The following is a 24,372-nucleotide window of genomic DNA, read 5'->3' as shown; positions in this document are numbered from 1 at the left end:
TTAGTTTTTAATGGAATTATTGGGGTTTAATTAGTTTTAATTCCTTTTTAATAGGATTAATTGGCTTTTAATTGGTTTTAATCGGTTTTTAATAGGATTTAATAGGATTATACTGGTTTATACTGGTTTAGACTGGTCCTGACTGGTTTAAACTGGTCCGGATTGGTCTGAACTGGTCCCGTACTGGTTTTACTGGTTTATACTGGTCTAGACTGGTTTATACTGGTTTGGACTGGGTTTTACTGGTCTATACTGGGAATGGTAAAGCTGGGACTGGTCTATACTGGTTTATACTGGGAATGGTAGAGCTGGGACTGGTCTGGACTGGTCTGGACTGGTTTTACTGGTCCATACTGGTCCATACTGGTCCATACTGGTCCATACTGGTCTATACTGGTAAAGCTGGGGCAGCTCCAGGTGCCGGTACTGGTTCCATACTGGTTTATACTGGTCTGGACTGGTTTATACTGGGAATGGTAGAGCTGGGACTGGTCTGGACTGGTTTATACTGGTTTTACTGGTTTATACTGGTCCATACTGGTAGAGCTGGGGCGGCTGGGGGAGCCAGTACTGGTCTATACTGGTCTAAACTGGTCTATACTGGTCTATACTGGTCTATACTGGTAAAGCTGGGGCAGCTCCAGGTGCCTGTACTGGTCCTGTACTGGTCTATACTGGTTTATACTGGTCTGGACTGGTCTGGACTGGTTTTACTGGTCCCATACTGGTCCATACTGGTCCATACTGGTCTATACTGGTCTATACTGGTAAAGCTGGGGCAGCTCCAGGTGCCGGGACTGGTCCTGTACTGGTTTATACTGGTCTGGACTGGTCTATACTGGTTTATACTGGGAATGGTAAAGCTGGAACTGGTCTGGACTGGTCTATACTGGTCTATACTGGTCTATACTGGTCTATACTGGTAAAGCTCTAAACCCTGAAAAATTCCAAAAAAAAAAAGGCGAAAAATTCACCAAAAAAATCAAATTTTCGTCGTAATTTCGTCCAATTTTCACCGATTTTCTGCCAAAAAACGCGAATTTTCACTAAAAAACGGGAACTTTTCACTAGAAAACAACCAATTTTCCACAAAAAATTAGTCAGGACTAAAAAACCTGAAAAATTCCCAAAAAATGGCGAAAACTTCTCTAAAAAATCGAATTTTCGTCGTAATTTCGTCAAATTTCGTCGTAACTTCGTCAAATTTTCACCGATTTTCTGCTAAAAAATCTGTATTTTCACTAAAAATTGGAAATTTTCACTTAAATCCAACCAATTCTCAAAAACATTAATCAGGACAAAAAAAACCCCACAAAATTCCCAAAAAAATCACCAAAAAAATCGAATTTTCGTCGTAATTTCGTCAAATTTTCACCGATTTTCTGCCAAAAAACGCGAATTTTCACTAAAAAACGGGAACTTTTCACTAGAAAACAACCAATTTTCCACAAAAAATTAGTCAGGACTAAAAAACCTGAAAAATTCCCAAAAAATGGCAAAAAATTCTCTAAAAAAATCGAATTTTCGTCGTAATTTCGTCCAATTTTCACCGATTTTCTGCCAAAAAACGCGAATTTTCACTAAAAAACGGGAACTTCTCACTAAAACCCAACAAATATTCCAATCAATTAGTCAAGACTAAAAATCCTAAAAAATTCCAAAAAAATCACCAAAAAAAATCGAATTTTCGTCGTAATTTCGTCAAATTTTGTCGTAACTTCGTCAAATTTTCACCAATTTTCTGCTAAAAAACGCGAATTTTCACTAAAAAACGGGAACTTTTCACTAGAAAACAACCAATTTTCCACAAAAAAATTAGTCAGGACTAAAAAACCTGAAAAATTCCCAAAAAATGGCGAAAAATTCTCTAAAAAAATCAAATTTTCGTCGTAATTTCGTCAAATTTCGTCGTAACTTCGTCAAATTTTCACCGATTTTCTGCTAAAAAATCTGTATTTTCACTAAAAATTGGAAATTTTCACTTAAATCCAACCAATTCTCAAAAACATTAATCAGGACAAAAAAAACCCCACAAAATTCCCAAAAAAATCACCCAAAAAAATCGAATTTTCGTCGTAAAATCGTCGTAATTTTGTCAAATTTTCGCCGATTTTCCTCAAATTTTCGCCGATTTTCACCAAATTTTTTTTTTTAAATTTTTTTTCATCCCCACAGCTTCTCCCCGCGCCCCCGACCTCTTCCCCCTCTCCCCCTGCGGCTCCTCCAGCCTTTTCTCCGTCGGCTGCGTCGCCGTCGGGTTCCTGCCCAACCGGGTGGGATTTTCTTGGCGCGACCGGGACAATTCCAGCGCCGCCGGCGCCGCCGATTTCCCGGCGGTTCGAGAACGTTCCGGAACTTTCCTGGCGGTTTCCAGGCTGGGGATGGAGTTGGAGTTGGGGAAATCCCGGCAGCCGTTTTGGTGCACGGCGGAGCATCTCAGGGGGAGGAGGAGCGTCCAGGTGTCTAATCCAGGTGAGGTCAAAAATTATCCCCAAAAATTTGTTTTAATTAATGCAAAAATTGACCCCAAAAAAATTATTTCAAATGTCACAAAAATTATCCCAAAATTATCGGAAATAACGCAAAAATTAATCCTGAAAAATTATTCCGAATGTCCCAAAAATGGGGATGAAAGTTGTCCTGAAATATCCCAAAAAATTCACCAAAATGTCCCAAAAATTAACCCAAAAATGATCCCAAAAATGAACAAAAAAATGATCCCAAATGTCCCAAATGAACCAAAAAATGAACCAAAAAATGAACCCAAAATTAACCCAAAAATTATCGTAAATAATGTCCAAAATATCCCAAAAATTATCCTAAAAATTGTCCTAAATAATGGCAAAAATATCCCAAAAATTAACCCAAAAACGACCCAAAAAATGATCCAAAAATTACCCCAAAATTATCCCAAAATGTCCATAAAATGAACCAAAAAATGAACCCAAATGTCCCAAAAATTAACCAAAAAATCATCCCAAATGTCCCAATAATGAACCCAAAAAATGAACCCAAAAATGAACCAAAAAATGGTCCCAAATGTCACAAAAAATGGACCCAATTTATGTCCCAATTGTCCCAAAAATTAACCCAAAAATGATCCTAAAAATGTTCCCAAAATGTTCCAAAAATTGTCTCAAAAATGAACCAAAAAATGGCCCAAAAATGGACCAAAAAATATCCCAAAAATTGTCCCAAATGTCGCAAAAATGAACCCAAAAATTACTCCAAAAGTCCCAAAAATTAACACAAAAATGATCCTAAAAATGAGCCCAAAAATTCACCAAAATGACCCAAAAATGAACCCAAAATATCTCAATAATGAAGCCAAAAATGAACCAAAAAATGATCCCAAATGTCTCAAAAAATAACCCAAAAATTACCCCAAAATGTCCCAAAAATGTTCCAAAAATGAACCAAAAAATGTCCCAAATTGTCCCAAAAAGGGACAAAAAATATCCCAAAAAATGTCCCCAAAAATATCCCAAAAATGGAGCCAAAAATCATCCAAAAAATGATCCCGAAAGTCCCAATAATTATCCCAAAAATGGAACCAAAATGACCCAAAAAATATCCCAAAAATCCACCAAAAAATCCCAAAAAAGAACCCAAAAATGATCCCAAAAATTGTCCCAAATGTCGCAAAAATGAACCCAAAAATTACCCCAAAATTATCCCAAAATATCCATAAAATTATCCCAAAAATGAGTCCAAAAATTATCCCAAAAATGGTCCCAAATGACCCAAAAATTAACCCAAAAATTATCCCAAAAATGAGCCTAAAAATGAACCCAAATGTCCCAAAAATGAAGCAAAAAATTATCGCAAAAATTGGCCAAAATGTCCCAAAAATGAGCCCAAAAATGGACGAAAAAATGATCCCAAAGAATGTCACAAATGCCCCAAAAAATATCCCAAAATTAACCCAGAAATTATTCTAAATTTCCCCAATTTTTAGGATTTTTCCTCCCAATTTTTTTAGGATTTTCCCACCCATTTTTTTTAGGATTTTTCTTCCCAAATTTTTACGGATTTTTCTCCCAATTTTTTTAAGGATTTTTCTGTCAAATTTTACGATTTTTCTCCCAAATTTTGAGATTTTTTTTATCGCCAAATTCGGAGATTTTTCTCCCCAACTTTTGAGATTTTTCCTCCCGAATTTTCGAATTTTCCTTCCCAATTTTTTTAGGATTTTTCTCCCAATTTTTTTAGGATTTTTCTCCCCAAATTTTGACATTTTTCGCCCGAATTTTGGCGGTTTTTTCCTCCCTAATTTTGTGATTTTTCGTCCCAATTTTTACAATTTTCTCTCCCAAATTTTAAGGATTTTCTTATCAATTTTTTTACCATTTTCTTCCAAATTTTCGAATTTTCCTTCCCAATATTTTTAGGATTTTCCCTCCCAAATTTTAGATTTTTCGTCCCAAATTTTAGGATTTTTCTGCCAAATTTTAAGATTTTTTTCTTCCCAATTTTTTTTAGGATTTTTCTGCCAATTTTTTTACAATTTTTCTCCCGATTTTTTTAGGAATTTTTTCTTTCAAACTTTGACATTTTCCTCCCAAATTTTTACATTTTTTCCTCCCAATTTGTAGGATTTTCTCTCTCAATTTTTAGGATTTTCCTCCCAATTTTTTATGATTTTTCCTCCCAATTTTTAAGATTTTTCCTCCCAAATTTTCACTTTTTTTCTGCCAATTTTTTTAGGATTTTTCTGCCAAATTTTGACATTTTTTCGCCCGAATTTTGGCAGTTTTTTTCCTCTCAATTTTTAGGATTTTCCTCCCCAATTTTTAGAATTTTCCTCCCAAATTTTTTACCATTTTCTTCCAAATTTTTAGGGTTTTCCCCTCTCAATTTTTTTACGATTTTCTACCAAATTTTAGAATTTTCCCTCCCAAATTTTTTAGGATTTGAACCCAAATTTTTGCCATAAAAATTCAAAATTTTTCCCAAATTCCGACCTTTTTTTTTCCTCCAAAAAATTTCCAAATTTTCTCAAATTTTTCTACCAAAAAAAAATCTAATTTTTTCCCAAAAATTTCTAATTTTTTTCCCAAAATTCCTCAGGTTCCGGTTCTCTGATTTCAATGACTCCTGTGCTCACCCTCCACCCTCCGTCGCGCGAGGAATTCCAAGGGCCCGACAGAAACTCCTCCCTCCTGTGCCAAATCCGCGGGCCCCGCCCCCTCCTGCCCGGCCACGCCCACTTCCGGTGACCACGCCCACTTCCGGGTGGCCACGCCCTTTTCATTGGCCACGCCCCCTCCCCTTTTTTTTTTAGGATTTTTTCTGCCAATTTTTAGGATTTTTCTTCCCAATTTTTTTTGGATTTTTCTGCCAAATTTTGCGATTTTTCTTCCCAAATTTTTATGGTTTTTTCTCCCAATTTTTTTAGGATTTTCCTTCCAATTTTTTTAGGATTTTTCTGCCAATTTTTTTACAAATTTTCTGCCAATTTTTACGGATTTTTCTCCTCAATTTTTTTAGGATTTTTCTGCCAATTTTTAAGATTTTTCCTCCTGAATTTTGGTGGTTTTTTCCTCCCAATTTTTAGGATTTTTCTGCCAAATTTTTTACGATTTTTCCTCCCAAATTTTAAGGATTTTCTTGTCAATTTTTTTTTCCATTTTCTCCCAAATTTTCAGATTTTCTTGCCCAAATTTTAAGAATTTTCTTGTCAATTTTTTTTAATTTTTCCTCCCAAATTTTACCATAAAAATTCAAATTTTTTTCCCAAATTTCACCCTTTTTTTTTCCTCCAAAAATTTCCAAATTTTCTCAAATTTTTCACCAAAAAAAAATCTAATTTTTTCCTAAGAAATTTCTAATTTTTTTCCCAAAATTATTTAGGTCCCGGCGCCTTGATTTCGACCACTCCCGTCCTGACCCTCCACCCTCCGTCGCGCGAGGAATTCCAAGGGCCCGACAGAAACTCCTCCCTCCTGTGCCAAATCCGCGGGCCCCGCCCCCTCCTGCCCGGCCACGCCCACATCCGGTGGCTCCGCAACGGGAGCCCCGTCAACGACGGCCCCGCCCCGGAACTTCCGGCTCCGACGGGCGTTTCCGGCCTTTACGTCACCGGAAGTCGTTTGGTGGTGACCGAGGCCGAGTGGGATCGGGGAGATGTTTTTACTTGTTTCACCGACACCGAGATGAGGAACACCAGTAAAGCCATGGAGTGCGGATGTGAGTGGAAAAATGAGAATTTTTTGGGGGAAAAAATGGGATTTTGGGGGAAAAAATGGGATTTTTGGGGCGTTTGGGAAAAATTTAAAAAAAAATTGGGGGTATTTGGGGGAAAAAATGAAAAAAATTTGGATTTTTTAGGGGGAAAATGGAAAAAATATGGAATTTTGGGGTGAAAAAAATGAAAAAAATTTGGAGTATTTGGGGGAAAAAAAAGAAGAAAAAAAAGGGGGGTTTTGGGGGGAAAAAACAAGAAAAGTTTTGGGTTGTTTTGGCGGGAAAAACCAAAAAAAAATTGGATTTTTTGGGGGAAAAAACAAGAAAAAATTGGAGGTTTTTTTGGGGGAAAAACAAGAAAAAAATTGAGGTTTTTTTTAAGGGGAAAAAATGGAAAAAAATTTGAATTTTTGGGGGAAAAATGAAAAAAATTTGGGTTTTTTTTTTAAGGGGAAAAAAATGGAAAACGTTGGGGTTTTTTAGGGGGAAAAATGGAAAAAAAAATCAAATTTTTATGGGGAAAAACAACCAGAAAAAATTGGGGTTTTTAGGGGGAATAACAAAAAAAATTGGGGTTTTTTTAAGGGGAAAAATGGGAAAAAATTTGAATTTTTTGGGGGACAAAACAAGAAAAATTGGAGGTTTTTTGGGGGAAAAAATGGGAAAAAAATGGAGTTTTGGGGGGGAAAAAACAAGAAAAAATTGGGGTTTTTTTAAGGGGAAAAAATTTTGAATTTTTAAGGGGAAAAAATGGGAAAAAATTGGAATTTTTTGGGGGAAACAAAAGAAAATGATTTGGGATTTTGGGGGTGTATTAGAGGGAAAATCTAAAAAAATTGTGGTTGTTTTGGGGAAAAAAATGGAAAAAAAAATTGAGAGTTTTTGGGGGTAAAAAAAACAAAAAAAAATTTGACCGTTGAGTCAACACCAACCACAACTTTGGGAAAAAAAACCCCAAAATCATCCTCAAAGACCCCCCAATTAACCCCAAATTTCTCCCCCCACACAAGATGGCGACCAACCCTTGGCCGCCGCCGAAATCCGCGTCGAGCCGATCCCTCCGGCTTTCGCCGACATCTTCCAAGAGCAATCGGCCCGGCTGACCTGCCGCGTGTCCAACATGGCCGCCGGCAGCACCGAGGGCCTGGACGTGACGTGGCTGAAGGAGGATGGAGAAGTTTTGGCCACCAAAACGTCGGCGCCGTCGCTGCAGCCCAACGGGCTCCTGGCGGCCGAGGGCGTGGCCACGGTCACCGTCGAGGCCTGGGAGTCGGGGCAGGTGTTCACGTGTCGGGTGGCGCATCCCGAGTTTTTGTTCCCGAGGGAGGTGACCATGAGGAAGACGATTGGTGAGTCGGGAGGAAGGGGAGGAAGGGGTTTAAAAAGGAAAAAAAAAATTGGGAGGAGGTGGGTGGAGGTGGAATCCAAGATGGCGGAAAATTGGGGTTGAGTTTGGAATCCAAGATGGCCAAAAATGGGTAAAATTGGGAGTCCAAGATGGCCGAAAATGGGTAAAATTGGGAGTCCAAGATGGCTGAAAGTTGGGGTTGAGTTGGAGGCCAAGATGGCGGAAATTTGGGGTTGAGTTTGGAATCCAAGATGGCCAAAAATGGGTAAAATTGGGAGTCCAAGATGGCCGAAAATGGGTAAAATTGGGAGTCCAAGATGGCTGAAAGTTGGGGTTGGGTTGGAGGCCAAGATGGCGGAAATTTGGGGTTGAGTTTGGAATCCAAGATGGCCAAAAATGGGTAGAGTTGGGAATCCAAGATGGCCGAAAATGGGTAAAATTGGGAGTCCAAGATGGCTGAAAGTTGGGGTTGGGTTGGAGGCCAAGATGGCGGAAATTGGGGTTGAGTTTGGAGGCCAAGATGGCCGAAAATGGGTAGAGTTGGGAATCCAAGATGGCCGAAAATGGGTAAAATTGGGAGTCCAAGATGGCTGAAAGTTGGGGTTGGGTTGGAGGCCAAGATGGCGGAAATTGGGGTTGAGTTTGGAATTCAAGATGGTGGAAAATTGGGTTGGAGTTGGGATCCAAGATGGCTGAAAATTGAGGGGGAGTTGGAGGCCAAGATGGCGGAAAGTTAGGGCATGGTTTGGGATCCAAGATGGCCGAAAGTTGAAGGGGGTTTGAAATCCAAGATGGCCGAAAATTGAATTTGGATTAGAATTCAAGACGGCTGAAAGTGGAGGTTGGAATCCAAGATGGTGGAAAATGGAGGTTGGGTTAGAATCCAAGATGGCAGGAAGTTGGGGTTGGGTTAGAATCCAAGATGGCTGAAAATTGGGGTTGAGTTGGAAACCAAGATGGTGGGAAGTTGAGGTTGAAATCCAAAATGGCCGAAAATTAGGTTGGGTGGGAATTCAAGATGGTGGAAAATTAGGTTGGGTTAGAATCCAAGATGGCCGAAAATGGGTAAAATTGGGAGTCGAAGATGGCGGAAAGTTGGGGTGGGGTTTGAATATTTTTCCATTTGTTTCCATTTATTCTCCTATATGGGGCCGCCATCTTGGGCTGGGGCCGCCATCTTGGGCTGGGGCCGCCATCTTGGGCTGGAGCCGCCATCTTGGGCTGGGGCCGCCATCTTGAGCTGGAGCCGCCATCTTGGGCTGGAGCCGCCATCTTGGGCTGGAGCCGCCATCTTGGGCTGGGGCCGCCATCTTGGGCTGGAGCCGCCATCTTGGGCTGGGGCCGCCATCTTGGGCTGGAGCCGCCATCTTGGGCTGGAGCCGCCATCTTGGGCTGGAGCCGCCATCTTGGGCGTGGATTTCCATTGATTGAAATGGGGGTTTTTTGGGGGGTTTTTTTTGGTGTTTTTTTTTTCTTAATGTTTTTTTCCTTTATTTCTATTTAATTATTGGTTTTATTGGTGGTTTATTGCTATTTATTTACTATGTGTTTTTTTCATTTATTTCACGATTTTTTCCCCATTTACTCCTATTAATTTCCCATTATTATTTCCATTTATTCTCCATTTATTTTCCCCATTTATTTCCATTTATTTTCCCCATTTACTCCCATTTATTTCCCACTTTTATTTCCATTTATTCCCATTTATTTCCCACTTTTATTTCCATTTACTCCCATTTATTTCTTACTTATATTTCCATTTATTCCCATTTATTTCCCACTTTTATTTCCATTTACTCCCATTTATTTCTTACTTATATTTCCATTTATTCCCATTTATTTTCTACCATTTTTCCTCATTTATTTCCATTTATTCTCAATGTATTTTCCCCATTTATTCCCATTTATTCGCAATTATTTTCCCCATTTATTCCCATTTATTCTCCATTATTTTTCCCCATTTATTCCCCATTTATTTCCATTTATTCCCATTTATTTTCCCCATTTATTTCCATTTATTTTCCCCATTTATTTCCATTTATTTTCCCCATTTACTCCCATTTATTTCCCACTTTTATTTCCATTTATTCCCATTTATTTTCTATGTATTTTTTCCATTTATTTCCATTTATTCTCTATTATTTTTTCCATTTATTCCCATTTATTTACCACATGTTTTCCCCATTTATTTCCATTTATTTCCCATTTATTTTCTATGTATTTTTTCCATTTATTCCCATTTATTTTCTTTGTATTTTCCCCATTTATTTCCATTTATTGCCATATTTAATTCCCATTTATTTCCATTTATTTCCCACTTATATTTCCATTTATTACCACTTTTATTTCTATTTATTTTCCCCATTTATTTCCATTTATTCCCATTTATTTCCTCCATTTTTTTCCCATTTTCTCCCAATTTTTTCCCCATTTCTCCCCCATATTTTTCCCACCTCCTCGACCCAAAAATCTGATTTTTCGACCCAATTTTTTTTCCAGTTCCGGACGCTTCTCCCCCATTGGTTTATCTCCTGCCCCCACCCCCCGAGCAGCTCCAGGGCCACCCCTGGGCCACCCTGACCTGCCTGGTCACCGCCTTCAACCCCCCGGAGCTGCTCCTCCATTGGCTGAAGGGCGGCCCCGCCCCTTCCGGCCCCGCCCCATCCCCTGCTGGAGCCGCCATCTTGGGCTGGAGCCGCCATCTTGGGCTGGCGCCGCCATCTTGGGCTGGGTTTTATTGGTGGTTTATTGGCGTTTATTTTCTATGTATTTTTTCCATTTATTTCACGATTTTTTCTCCATTTACTCCCATTAATTTTCCACTTATATTTCCATTTATTCTCCATTTATTTACCACATTTATTTCCATTTATTTTCCCCATTTACTCCCATTTATTTCCCACTTTTATTTCCATTTATTCCCATTTATTTCTTACTTATATTTCCATTTACTCCCATTTATTTCTTACTTTTATTTCCATTTATTCCCATTTATTTTCTACCATTTTTCCTCATTTATTTCCATTTATTCTCAATGTATTTTCCCCATTTATTCCCATTTATTCGCAATTATTTTCCCCATTTATTCCCATTTATTCTCCATTATTTTTCCCCATTTATTCCCCATTCATTTCCATTTATTCCCATTTATTTTCCCCATTTATTTCCATTTATTTTCCCCATTTACTCCCATTTATTTCCCACTTTTATTTCCATTTATTTCCATTTATTTTTTACCATTTATTCCCATTTATTTCCATTTATTTCCCATGTATTTTTTCCATTTATTCCCATTTATTTACCACATTTTTTCCCCATTTATTTCCATTTATTCTCTATTATTTTTCCCCATTTATTCCCCATTTATTTCCATTTATTCTCCATTTATTTTCCCCATTTATTCCCCATTTATTCCCCATTTATTTCCATTTATTTTCCCCATTTACTCCCATTTATTTCCCACTTTTATTTCCATTTATTTCCATTTATTTTCCCCATTTATTCCCATTTATTTCCCATGTATTTTTCCCATTTATTCCCATTTATTTTCTACCATTTTTCCTCATTTATTTCCATTTATTTTCTCCATTTTTTTTCCATTTATTCCCATCTATTTCCCACGTATTTTTTCCATTTATTCCCCATTTATTTCCATTTATTCTCTACCATTTTTCGTCATTTATTTCCATTTATTCCCATTTATTTCCTATGTATTTTTTCCATTTATTTCCATTTATTCTCCACTTTTATTCTCCATTTATTTCCATTTATTTTCCCCATTTATTTCCATTTATTCTCTATTATTTTTCCCCATTTATTTCCATTTATTCCCATTTATTTCCTCCATTTTTTTCCCCATTTTCTCCCAATTTTTTTCCCCATTTCTCCAACCACTCCCCCACTTTATTACGACCCAAAATTCTGATTTTTTCACCCAAATTTTTAATTCCATTTCCAGACGCTTCTCCCCCTTTGGTTTATCTCCTCCCCCCTCCATTGGCTGAAGGGCGGCCCCGCCCCTTCCGGCCCCGCCCCATCCCCTGCTGGAGCCGCCATCTTGGGCTGGAGCCGCCATCTTGGGCTGGGGCCGCCATCTTGGGCGTGGATTTCCATTGATTGAAATGGGGGTTTTTTGGTGTTTTTTTTCTTAATGTTTTTTTCCTTTATTTCTATTTAATTATTGGTTTTATTGGTGGTTTATTGCTATTTATTTACTATGTGTTTTTTTCATTTATTTCACGATTTTTTCACCATTTACTCCCATTAATTTCCCATTATTATTTCCATTTATTCTCCATTTATTTTCCCCATTTATTTCCATTTATTTTCCCCATTTACTCCCATTTATTTCCCACTTTTATTTCCATTTATTCCCATTTATTTTCTACTTTTATTTCCATTTACTCCCATTTATTTCTTACTTATTTTTCCATTTCTTCCCATTTATTTTCTACCATTTTTCCTCATTTATTTCCATTTATTCTCAATGTATTTTCCCCATTTATTCCCATTTATTCTCCATTATTTTTCCCCATTTATTCCCCATTTATTTCCATTTATTCCCATTTATTTTCCCCATTTATTTCCATTTATTTTCCCCATTTATTCCCATTTATTTCCCACTTTTATTTCCATTTATTCCCATTTATTTTCCCCATTTATTCCCATTTATTTCCATTTATTTCCCATGTATTTTTTCCATTTATTCCCATTTATTTACCACATTTTTTCCCCATTTATTTCCATTTATTCTCTATTATTTTTCTCCATTTATTTCCATTTATTCCCATTTATTTCCTCCATTTTTTTTCCCCATTTTCTCCCAATTTTTTCCCCATTTCTCCCCCATATTTTTCCCACCTCCTCGACCCAAAAATCTGATTTTTCGACCCAATTTTTTTTCCAGTTCCGGACGCTTCTCCCCCGTTGGTTTATCTCCTGCTCCCTCCCCCCGAGCAGCTCCAGGGCCACCCCTGGGCCACCCTGACCTGCCTGGTCACCGCCTTCAACCCCCCGGAGCTGCTCCTCCATTGGCTGAAGGGCGGCCCCGCCCCTTCCCGCCCCGCCCCATCCCCTGCTGGAGCCGCCATCTTGGGCTGGCGCCGCCATCTTGGGCTGGAGCCGCCATCTTGGGCTGGGTTTTATTGGTGGTTTATTGGCGTTTATTTTCTATGTATTTTTTCCATTTATTTCACGATTTTTTCTCCATTTACTCCCATTAATTTCCCACTTATATTTCCATTTATTCTCCATTTATTTACCACATTTATTTCCATTTATTTTCCCCATTTACTCCCATTTATTTCCCACTTTTATTTCCATTTATTCTCTATTATTTTTCCCCATTTATTCCCATTTATTTCCATTTATTTCTCACTTATATTTCCATTTATTCTCATTTATTTACCATATTTTATTTCCATTTCTTTCCATTTATTACCACATTTAATTCCCATTTATTTCCATTTATTCCCATTTATTCTCAATGTATTTTCCCCATTTATTTCCATTTATTTTCCCCATTTATTCCCATTTATTTCCTCCATTTTTTTTCCATTTTCACCCAAATTTTTTCCCCATTTTTCCCAATGACTCCAGACCCAAAAATCTGATTTTTTCACTCATTTTCAGTTCCAGATGCGTCTCCACCCTTGGTCTACCTTCTCCCCCCACCCCCCGAGCAGCTCCAGGGCCACCCCTGGGCCACCCTGACCTGCCTGGTCACCGCCTTCAACCCCCCGGAGCTGCTCCTCCATTGGCTGAAAGACGGGCAGCCCCTCCCCCCCAGCCGCGCCCTCACCTTCCGGCCCCGCCCCATCCCGGGCCACGCCCCTTCCGGCCACGCCCACCACCAGGCCGTCAGCACCTTGACCGTGCCGTCGCGGGATTGGGAGGCCGGACACGTCTTCACCTGTTTGGTGGGACACGAGAAGTTGCCCTTGAGGTTGACGCAGAAATCGTTGGATAAATCGGCCGGTAAACCCGCCCACCTCAACGTCTCCGTGGTTCTGAGCGACGTGGCTTCGGCTTGTTACTGAAATTCTGGTTTTTTGAGCCAAAAGTTGCACTTTTATAGCGAAAAAATAAAATTTCTGCAGAAAAAAATGTGATTTTGCACCGAAAACCGGCTTTTTTTTGGTCAAATTTTGGGGTTTTTTACCTTGTTTTAAATGAAAATAATGAGAATTTTTAGGGAAAAGATTTGTGGGTTTAGGGAAATGGGTTTTGGAGACAGAAATTGAAGTTTTGCCCAAAATTTGGGGTTTTACACACAAAATATTGAAATTTTGACACAATTTCCCCATAAAAATCCCAAAAATTTTTCCCAAAAATCGGCTTTTTCCACCCAAAAAATTCATCTTCACCTGTTTTCCCATAAAAATCTGATCTTTGCCTCAAAAATACGAATTTTTCCCTCAAAAATCCAAATTTTCTCTTAAAATCCGAATTTTCTCCTCAAAAATCCAAATTTTCCCCCAAAATATGAATTTTTCTCCCAAAATCCAAAATTTTCCCCAAAAAAAATCTGAGTTTTCCCCACAAAAAATCAAAATTTTCCCTTAAAATCCAAATTTTCCCCACAAAATCCAATTTTTCCCCCAAAAATCCAAATTTTTCCCATAAAAATCTGAATTTTGCCTCAAAAATCCAAATTTTCCCAAAAAAATCCAAATTTTGCCCCAAAAATCCGATTTTTCCCCCACAATCTGAATTTTTCCCTCCAAAATCCAAAATTTTCCCCAAAAAATCCGGAATTTTCACCCAAAAATCCAAATTTTTCCCATAAAAATCTGAATTTTCACCAAAATCCAACATTTTCCCCCAAAAATCAAAAATTTCCCTTAAAATCCAATTTTACCCCAAAATAACTTTTGTTTCCCAAAAAAAAATCCCAATTTTTCCACAAATTCCCCACGTTTTTCCCCCAAAAATTGGTCGACGTCTCCGTGGTTTGAGCGACGTCGCTTCGGCTCGTTATTGAAATTTGGGGATTTTAAACCTGAAAAGTTGCACTTTTATAGCGAAAAAATAAAATTTCTGCAGAAAAAATGTGATTTTGCACCAAAAAATGGCTTTTTTTTTAGGTCGAATTTGGGGTTTTCGATGTATTTTTAATCAAGAAAAAGAGAAATTTTTTTCTGAAAATTTAAGTGTTTACACTAAAATGGGGTTTGGAGACAAAAATCGAAGTTTTGCCCAAAATTTGGGATTTTTACGCATAAAATTCGAATTTTTGATCCTGTTTTCCCACAAAAAAAATCCAAATTTTCCCAAAAATATTCAAATTTATTCCCCAAGAATTCGAATTTTTCCCCAAAAATCCAAATTTTCCCTTAAAATCCGAATTTTTCCCCCAAAAAATCCAAAATATCCCCCAAAATCCAAAATTTTCCCCAAAAAATCCAAAAAATTTCCCCAAAAAATCCAAAAATTTTCCCCAAAAAATCCAAAAAATTTCCCCAAAAAATCCAAAATTTCCCCCAAAATCCAAAATTTTCCCCAAAAAATCCAAATTTTCCCCTTAAAATCCAAATTTTCCCAAAAAACCCCAAATTTTCCCCTCAAAAATCCAAAATTTTCACCCAAAATCCAAAATTTTACCTCAAAAAATCAAAATTTTCCCCCAAAATCCAAATTTTCTCCTCAAAAATCTGAAATTTTCACCCAAAATCCAAATTTTCCCATAAAAATCCAATTTTTTCCCTCAAAGCCCCAAAATTTCCCCCCAAAATCCAAATTTTCTCTTAAAATCCAAATTTTCCCCTCAAAAATCCAAATTTTCCCCTCAAAAATCCGATTTTTCCCTCCAAAATCCAAAATTTTCCCCTCAAAAATCCAATTTTTTCCCCCCAAAAAAATTTTTTTACGCAAAACTTCAAATTTCTCCCCAAAAATTTTTTCCCCCCAAAAAAAACCTCCCAATTTTTCCAAAAATTTCCCATTTTTCCCAAAACCATCCAAATTTTCCCCAAAAAAATCCCCTTTTTTTCCCCATAAATCCCCCATTTCCCCTCAAAATAAAATAAAATTTTTGTCTCTCAAAAAAATTTCAAATAAAAAGATTTTTCTCAAAAAAAAAAAAATTTGTTTTAAATTCAATTTTTTCCACCCAAAACCCCAAAAATTCCCAATTTTTTTTTTCCCCAAAAAGGTCAAAATTTTCCCTCAAAAAAAGGAATTTTAACCCCAAAAAATCAGGAATTTTTGGGGTAAAATTTTGTCAATTTTGGGGATTTTTTAAATATTTTTTTTTTCCCTTTAAATTTGGGAAATTGAAAAATCCCCAAATTGACAAAATTTTACCATAAAAATTCATAAAAAACTAAAAAAAAAAAATTTTTTCTCTCAAAATCCACCAAACTTTGGGAATTTGGGGAGAAAAAATTTGGGAATTTTTGGAAAATTTTGGGAAAAAAAAATTTGGGAAAAAAAAATGGAAAATTTTGGGGGGAAATTTCTGGAAAATTTGGGGAAATTTTGGGAATTTTTGGGAAATTTGATCAAATTTTGGGGAAAAAATGTGCAATTTTGGGGAAAAATTTGGGAATTTTTGGGAAATTTGGGGAATTTTTGGGAAATTCTGGGAGTTTTGGGGAAAAAAATGGGAAAATTTTGGGAAAAAAATGGGAAAATTTTGGGAAAAATTCAAATTTCGACGTAAAAATCCCCAAATTTTTACCAAAAAATCCCCAAATTTTGGTCCAAAAATCCAAATTTTTTTCCCTTAAAATCCCCAAATTTTGATGTAAAATTCTCAAATTTTTTTTACATTTAAATCCCCAAATTTTGGTTCAAAAAAATTCCAAATTTTACAATAAAAAATCCCCAAATTTTGACTTAAAAATCCCAAATTTTGGTTCAAAAAATCCAAATTTTTTAACCTTGAAAATCCCCAAATTTTGGCCTAAAAATCCCAAATTTTGGGCAAAAAAATTTTTAATTTTGGGGCAAAAAATTCCAGATTTTGGAGCAAAAAATTCCAGATTTTTGGGCAAAAAATTTTTAATTTTGGGGCAAAAAAATCCAGATTTTGGAGCAAAAAATTCAGAATTTTGAGGCTGAAAAAGTTCCAGATTTTGGGGCAAAAAATTCCAGATTTTTGGGCAAAAAATTGGGATTTTTGGGAAAGAAAATTCCGGATTTTGGAGCAAAAAAATCAGAATTTTGAGGCTGAAAAAATCCCAAATTTCGGGTGAAAAAAAATTTAAATTTTGGCGAAAAAAATCCAAATTTTGAGTGAAAAAAAATTAAATTTTGGGGAAAAAAAAATTCCAAATTTTGAGTAAAAAAATTTAAATTTTGAGTGAAAAAAAATCCAAATTAAAAAAAAAATCTCAATTTTTGACGTAAAATCCTCAATTTTTCACTTAAAATCTTCATTTTTTTTTTTAAATTTTCGGGATTTTTTGCTCCAAATCCCTGAATTTTGTCCCCAAACCCCCAAATTTACCAAAAATTTCATATTTTTGGGGAACAAAATTTGATCAAAATCCTTCAATTTTTTCCCTTAAAATCCCCAAATTTTGACTTAAAATTCCCAAATTTTTTTGCTCAAAACCCTCAAATTTTGGACCAAAAATTCCAATAAAAAATTTGTTTCAAATCCCTCAAATTTTACCTTAAAAATCCCAAATTTTGGGTAAAAAAATCCCAATTTTTGGACCAAAAAATCCCCCAAATTTGATCTAAAATTCCCAATTTTGGTTCCAAAAATCCCAAATTTTGACCTAAAAAAATCCTCAAATTTTGGGTAAAAATTCCCAAATTTTGGTTCAAAAAATCCTAAATTTTTACCTTAAAAATCCTCAAATTTTGGCCTAAAAATCCCAAATTTTGGGCAAAAAATTTTTAATTTTGGGGCAAAAAAATCCAGATTTTGGAGCAAAAAATTCCAGATTTTTGGGCAAAAAAATTTTAATTTTGGGGCACAAAAAAATCCGGATTTTGGAGCAAAAAATTCAGAATTTTGAGGCTGAAAAAATTCCAAATTTTGGGTGAAAAAATCCCAAATTTTGGGGCAAAAATTTTGGGATTTTTGGGAAAGAAAATTTTGGATTTGGGAGAAAAAAAATCAGAATTTTGAGGCTGAAAAAATCCCAAATTTTGGGTGAAAAAAATTTAAATTTTGGTGAAAAAAATTTCTAAATTTCGGGTGAAAAAATTTTAAATTTTGGGGCAAAAAAATTCCAAATTTTGAGTAAAAAAAAGTTAAATTTTGGGGAAAAAAAAAATCCAAATTTTGGAAAAAAAAATCACAATTTTTGACGTAAAATCCTCAATTTTTCACTTAAAATCTTCATTTTTTTTTTAAATTTTCGGGATTTTTTGCTCCGAATCCCCGAATTTTGTCCCCAAATCCCCGAATTTAATGAAAATTTTGATTTTTTTCAGCTCTTTTGGGCGGGGCTTGGCTGGAGGAGGACGAGGATCTGACCAACCTTTGGGCCACGGCCTCGACCTTCATCGTCCTCTTCGTCCTCAGCCTCTTCTACAGCACCACCGTCACCCTCATCAAGGTAAAAAAATTCAATTTTTAAGATAAAAATTATAGAATTTTTTTTTAAAAAAATTACCCCCTTAATTGGGATTTTTTTGGGGAAAAAAATCTGATTTTTGGTGATTTTTTAACCCAAAAAAATCCGATTTTTTAATTATTTTTTTCTCAAAAAAAAATCAAATTTTAATGGGTTTTTATTTTAAAAAAATTTGAATTTTTAAATTATTTTTAATTTAAAAAAATATCCCATTTTTAATGGTTTTTATGCCAAAAAAAAAATTCAAATTTTTAATGGGTTTTTATTTAAAAAAATTCGAATTTTTAAGAGATTTTTATCCCAAGAAAATTTGATTTTTTGGTGGATTTTTAATCCCAAGAAAATTCGATTTTTTAAATGGTTTTTTTATTCAAAAAAAAAAATCGATTTTTTGGTGGTTTTTTAATCCCCAAAAATTCGAATTTTTTGCTGATTTTGCTCCTAAAAAATTCGATTTTTTGGTGGTTTTTTTATGTCAAAATATTCAATTTTTTAATTGTTTTTACTCCCCAAAAATTGGATTTTTCAAATTATTTTTTATCAAAAAAAATCGCGTTTTTTAAATGGTTTTTTATCCCCAAAAAATTCGAATTTTTGCTCCCTGACCTTCATTGTCCACTTAACCTGAGTCTCTTCTACAGCACCACCGTCACCCTCATCAAGGTAAAAAATTCAATTTTTTAACTAAAAAAATATTCAATTTTTAAAAGAAAATAATAATAAAAAAAATCCCTAAAAATTTGGGAATTTGGGGAAAAAAAATCTGATTTTTGGTGATTTTTTAACCCAAAAAAATCCGATTTTTTAATTATTTTTTTCTCAAAAAAAAATCAAATTTTAATGGGTTTTTATTTTAAAAAAATTTGAATTTTTAAATGATTTTTAATTTAAAAAAATATCCCATTTTTAATGGTTTTTATGCCAAAAAAAAAAAATCAAATTTTTAATGGGTTTTTATTTTAAAAAAATTCGAATTTTTAAGAGATTTTTATCCCAAGAAAATTTTTTAATTATTTTTGCTCAAAGATTTTTTTTTTTTTAACCTAAAAAAATAGTGAAAATTTAAAAAAAAAAATCTCAGAAAAATTTCCCCCAAAAATGGGAATTTTGGGGAAAAAAATCTGATTTTTTTGGAGGGTTTTTTAATGCCAAAAATCCGATTTTTTAAATGGATTTTTGATCCAAAAAATTCCAATTTTTCATGGGTTTTTATTTTTAAAAAAATTCAAAATTTTAATAGGTTTTTATCCCAAGAAAATTTGATTTTTTTAATGGATTTTTAATCCCAAAAATTCGATTTTTTGGTGGATTTTTAATCCCAAGAAAATTCGATTTTTTTAATGGATTTTTGCTCAAAAATTTTTGATTTTTTAATGTTTTTTTTTCTTTTTTTTCCCAAAAAAATTCGATTTTTTAAATGGTTTTTTTATCCAAAAAAAAAAAACAAACGATTTTTTGGTGATTTTTTTAATCCCAAAAAATTCGATTTTTTTGCTGATTTTGCTCCTAAAAAATTCGATTTTTTGGTGGTTTTTTATGTCAAAATATTCAATTTTTTAATAGTGAAAATATAAATAAAAAAATCCCCCAAAAAAGCCTCCCAAAAATGGGAATTTTCGGAAAAAAAAATCTGATTTTTTTGTGATTTTTTAATGCCAAAAATTCGATTTTTTAAAATTATTTTTGCTCAAAGATTTTATTTTTTTTAACCTAAAAAATAGTGAAAATTTAAAAAAAAAAAATCTCAGAAAAATTTCCCCCAAAAATGGGAATTTTGGGGAAAAAAATCTGATTTTTTTGGAGGGTTTTTTAATGCCAAAAATCCGATTTTTTAAATGGATTTTTGATCCAAAAAATTCCAATTTTTCATGGGTTTTTATTTTTAAAAAAATTCAAAATTTTAATAGGTTTTTATCCCAAGAAAATTTGATTTTTTTAATGGATTTTTAATCCCAAAAATTCGATTTTTTGGTGGATTTTTAATCCCAAGAAAATTCGATTTTTTTAATGGATTTTTGCTCAAAAATTTTTGATTTTTTAATGTTTTTTTTTCTTTTTTTTCCCAAAAAAATTCGATTTTTTAAATGGTTTTTTTATCCAAAAAAAAAAAACAAACGATTTTTTGGTGATTTTTTTAATCCCAAAAAATTCGATTTTTTTGCTGATTTTGCTCCTAAAAAATTCGATTTTTTGGTGGTTTTTTATGTCAAAATATTCAATTTTTTAATAGTGAAAATATAAATAAAAAAATCCCCCAAAAAAGCCTCCCAAAAATGGGAATTTTCGGAAAAAAAAATCTGATTTTTTTGTGATTTTTTAATGCCAAAAATTCGATTTTTTAAAATTATTTTTGCTCAAAGATTTTATTTTTTTTAACCTAAAAAATAGTGAAAATTTAAAAAAAAAAAATCTCAGAAAAATTTCCCCCAAAAATGGGAATTTTGGGGAAAAAAATCTGATTTTTTTTTGGAGGGTTTTTTAATGGCAAAAATCCGATTTTTTAAATGGATTTTTGATCCAAAAAATTCCAATTTTTCATGGGGTTTTTATTTAAAAAAAAAATTCAAAATTTTAATAGGTTTTTATCCCAAGAAAATTTGATTTTTTAAATGGATTTTTAATCCCAAAAATTCGATTTTTTGGTGGATTTTTAATCCCAAGAAAATTCGATTTTTTTAATGGATTTTTGCTCAAAAATTTTTGATTTTTTAATGTTTTGGTTTTTTTTTTCCCAAAAAATTTCGATTTTTTAAATGGTTTTTTTATCCAAAAAAAAAAAAAAATCGATTTTTTGTTGGTTTTTTAATCCCAAAAATTCGATTTTTTAAAATGGTTTTTTTTTATCCAAAAAAAAAATTCGATTTTTTGGTGGTTTTTTTTACTCCCCAAAAAATTCGAATTTTTAAATGATTTTTTTTTTATCTCAAAAAATCCCATTTTTAAATGGTTTTTTATCCCCAAAAAATTCGAATTTTTGCTCCCCAAAATCTTCATCCTGAGTCTCACCCTCAGCAAGGGATTTTCAACCCAAAAATTTAATTTTTTTAACCCAAAAATTATTTTAAAAAATTGCCAAAAAAATCCGCGAAAAAATAATAATAAAAAAAAAATCCCCAAAAAATTGTGAATTTTAGGGAAAAAATCTGATTTTTTGTGATTTTTTGTCACAAAAAATTCGATTTTTTTTATTATTTTTGCTCCAAAAAATCGAAATTTTAGTGGGTTTTTATAACAAAAAAATTTCCATTTTTAATGATTATTTTAATCCCAAAAATTCGATTTTTTTAATGTTTTTTTTACCCCAAAAAAAATTTCGATTTTTTTTTTTGTGTTTTTTTTTTTTAATCCCAAAACATTCGATTTTTAATGGATTTTTACTCCTAAAAAATTCGATTTTTTAATTTTTTTTTTTTTCCCAAGAAAATTCGATTTTAAAATGATTTTTTTCGCCCCCAAAATTTTCCTTTTTTAACCCAATTTTTTTTTTTTTTTCTCTTTTTTCAGGTGAAATGACCCAAAAATCGTCGAATTTTCGCCCCAAAATTTTGGATTTTTCTTCGTCCTTTTGTAAATAAAACCCAAAAAAAAACCAAAAAAAACAAAATAAAGAAATTTTTTTTCTTTTCTTTTAATCAGTTTTTATTTATTTTGGGAATTTTGGGGGGAAAATTTGGGGAAAATTTGGGGATTTTGGGAAATTTGGGGATTTTGAGGGGGGAAATTTTCAGGAATTTTGGGAAAAATTTGGAAAATTTTAAGGAAATTTGGGGAAATTTTGGAGAAATTTTGGAAAAAATTTGGGGAAATTTTGGGATTTTTTTGGCATTTTGGGGGAATTTTGGGGAATTTTTGAGAATTTTTGGGAGATTTTTGGGAGATTTTGTGGAATTTGGGGGAAATTTGGGATTTTTGGGGGATTTTGGGAAATTTTGGGTAAAAAAATGGGGAAAATTTGGAATTTTTTTGGGAGTTTTGGGAGAAATTTGAAAAATTTGGGGGAATTTTGAGAAATTTGGGGAATTTCCGGGAAATTTTGGGGATTTTTTTTAAATTTGGGGGGAACTTTAAAGAATTTTGGTGAATTTTGGGGGAATTTTGGGTAAAATTTAAGAAATTTTGGGGAATTTTTGGGGAAATTTGGGGATTTTCAGGGAAAATTTTCAGGAATTTTGGAGAAATTTTGGGAAATTTTCAGGAATTTTGGGGAAATTTTGGGAAAAATTGGGGAATTTTGGGGAAATTTCGGAGAATTTTGGGAAATTTGGGGAAATTGGGGAAATTTTTCGAGAATTTTGAGAATTTTGGGGGGAATTTTTGGGAAAATTTGGGGAAATTTTGGCCAAAACTCCCAAAATTTGGGCAAAAACCCCCAAAATTTGACAAATTTCCTCCAAATTTGGGTCAAACTCCCCCAAATTGACTCAAAAACATCAAAATCGAACCAAAATCCCTCAAAATTTGATTAAAAATGTCCAAAATTGGGGGAAAAAATTTTTGAGAAAAAAAACCCCCAAAATTCATAAAAATTCATCAAAATTCATCAAAATTCACCAAAAAAATCTTCAAATTTTCGCCAAAAATCCTCAAATTTTACCCAAAAACCTCCAAAATTTCCTAAAATTTTTAATTTTTTGGTCAATTTTACAAAAAAAATGTAAATTTTTGATAAATTTTGTCCAAAAAATTGTAATTTTTGGTCCATTTTTTACCAAAATTTTATTTTTTCGACCCAAAATTTTTTTTTTTTGACTCAAATTTTTTTCTCACGAGAAAAATTTTTTGTGGTTTTTGGGGTTTTGGAGAAAAACAGGAAAAAAAAATTTGAGTCAAAACGAAAATAAATTTGGGTCAAAAAGAGGCAAAAAAAGGGAAACGAAAGAAAATTTTGACCAAAATCGAGAAAATTTTGGGTGAAAAACAAAGAATTTCTCACGGGGGGAAAAAAATTTCGAGTTTTTTGGTGAATTTTGGAGATTTTGGGGCCAAAAATGTGAATTTTGGGGAAAAAAAAGTGAATTTTGGGGAAAAAATTTGAAATTTTGGGCAAAAAATGTGAATTTTTGGGGGATTTTTGGGGTAAAAAAAGGGAATTTTGGGACCAAAAATGTGAAATTTGGGGCTAAAAATTGGAATTTTGGGGGATTTTTGGGGAAAAAAATTAAATTTTTGGGATTTTGGGGGAAAAATGGAATTTTTGGGGTAAAAAAAATTCAAATTTTTGAGATTTTTTGGGGTAAAAAAATGTGAATTTTGGGGAAAAAAATGTGAATTTTTGGGGGATTTTTGGGGTAAAAAATGTGAATTTTTGGAATTTTGGGGTCAAAAATTGGAAATTTTCGGGATTTTGGGGAAAAAATTGGGGATTTTTTTGGAGATTTTTGGGGATTTTGGGGCCAAAAATTGGAATTTTGGGGCCAAATTTGGAATTTTTGGGGATTTTGGTGCTGAAATTGGAGATTTTTTAAGATTTTGGGGCCAAAAATCGGGATTGGTGGGATTTTGGGTCAAAAATAGGATTTTTTTAACAGAAAATAGGAATTTTTAAAGGAAAACGACACAAAAAGACACAAAAAATTCAATTTATTGACCAAAAAAAGCCCCAAACAAATAAAATTTCTCCCCCCCAAAAAAATAAAATTCTTTGTTTTCCAGGATCTCAAAGAACCTGAAAAAAAAAAAAAAAAAAGAGGAAAAATTTGCGAAATTTAATTTTCCTTTTTGAAATTAATTTTATTTTTTAATTTCGTTTTTATTTCAATTTAATAAAATAAAATAAAATGAAATGATAGATCATATCTATTAATATAATTGATGTTTTAAATAATATTAATAAAATATTAATAATAATAAATTATATATAAAATAATAAATTATAATAAATAATAATAAATAATATTAATAAAATAATATTTTTAATAGCAATTTAATTCACAATTTATATAATAATAATAATAAATTACTTAATAAAAATATTGTTAATAAGAGAATTAACCAACTATGATATTAATAATAATATATTAATTATTAATTATTATTATTATTAATGATATTAATAATAATTCGATTAGTAAATTAAATAGTAATTATTAAATAATAAATAATGATAATCCATTTAATGAATTTAATAATAGTAAATTAGTAAATAGTAATATTTTAATAGTAATTAATTAATTAATTAATAGTAATTAATTAATAATAATACTAATAATGCTTTCATCACTAAATTAAATAATACATCAATAAATAGTAATATTAATAATAATTACGTATTTGAGGAATTAAATAATAATCAATTAATGAACA

General features: G+C 33.0%; 1 protein-coding gene across 1 annotated transcript; it reads left to right on the top strand.

The window, feature by feature from the left end:
• Nucleotides 1-473: 473 nt before the first annotated feature.
• Nucleotides 474-22,037, top strand: LOC310921918 (uncharacterized protein; the record flags this gene model as incomplete). Its single annotated transcript, XM_083882177.1, has 7 exons — nucleotides 474-540; nucleotides 2,176-2,472; nucleotides 5,854-6,189; nucleotides 7,197-7,535; nucleotides 10,034-13,510; nucleotides 17,927-18,051; nucleotides 21,574-22,037. The coding sequence occupies 5 exons, from the start codon at nucleotides 474-476 to the stop codon at nucleotides 11,536-11,538; spliced, it is 2,544 nt and encodes an 847-aa protein (XP_083738303.1). The 3' UTR covers nucleotides 11,539-13,510; nucleotides 17,927-18,051; nucleotides 21,574-22,037.
• Nucleotides 22,038-24,372: the final 2,335 nt, after the last annotated feature.

This window comes from Zosterops lateralis (assembly GCF_965231275.1).
Source record: "Zosterops lateralis genome assembly, chromosome: 38".
Lineage (NCBI taxonomy): Eukaryota > Metazoa > Chordata > Aves > Passeriformes > Zosteropidae > Zosterops > Zosterops lateralis.
The sequence above is the reverse complement of the archived record's forward strand: the minus strand, read 5'-3'. Positions and strand labels throughout refer to the sequence as shown.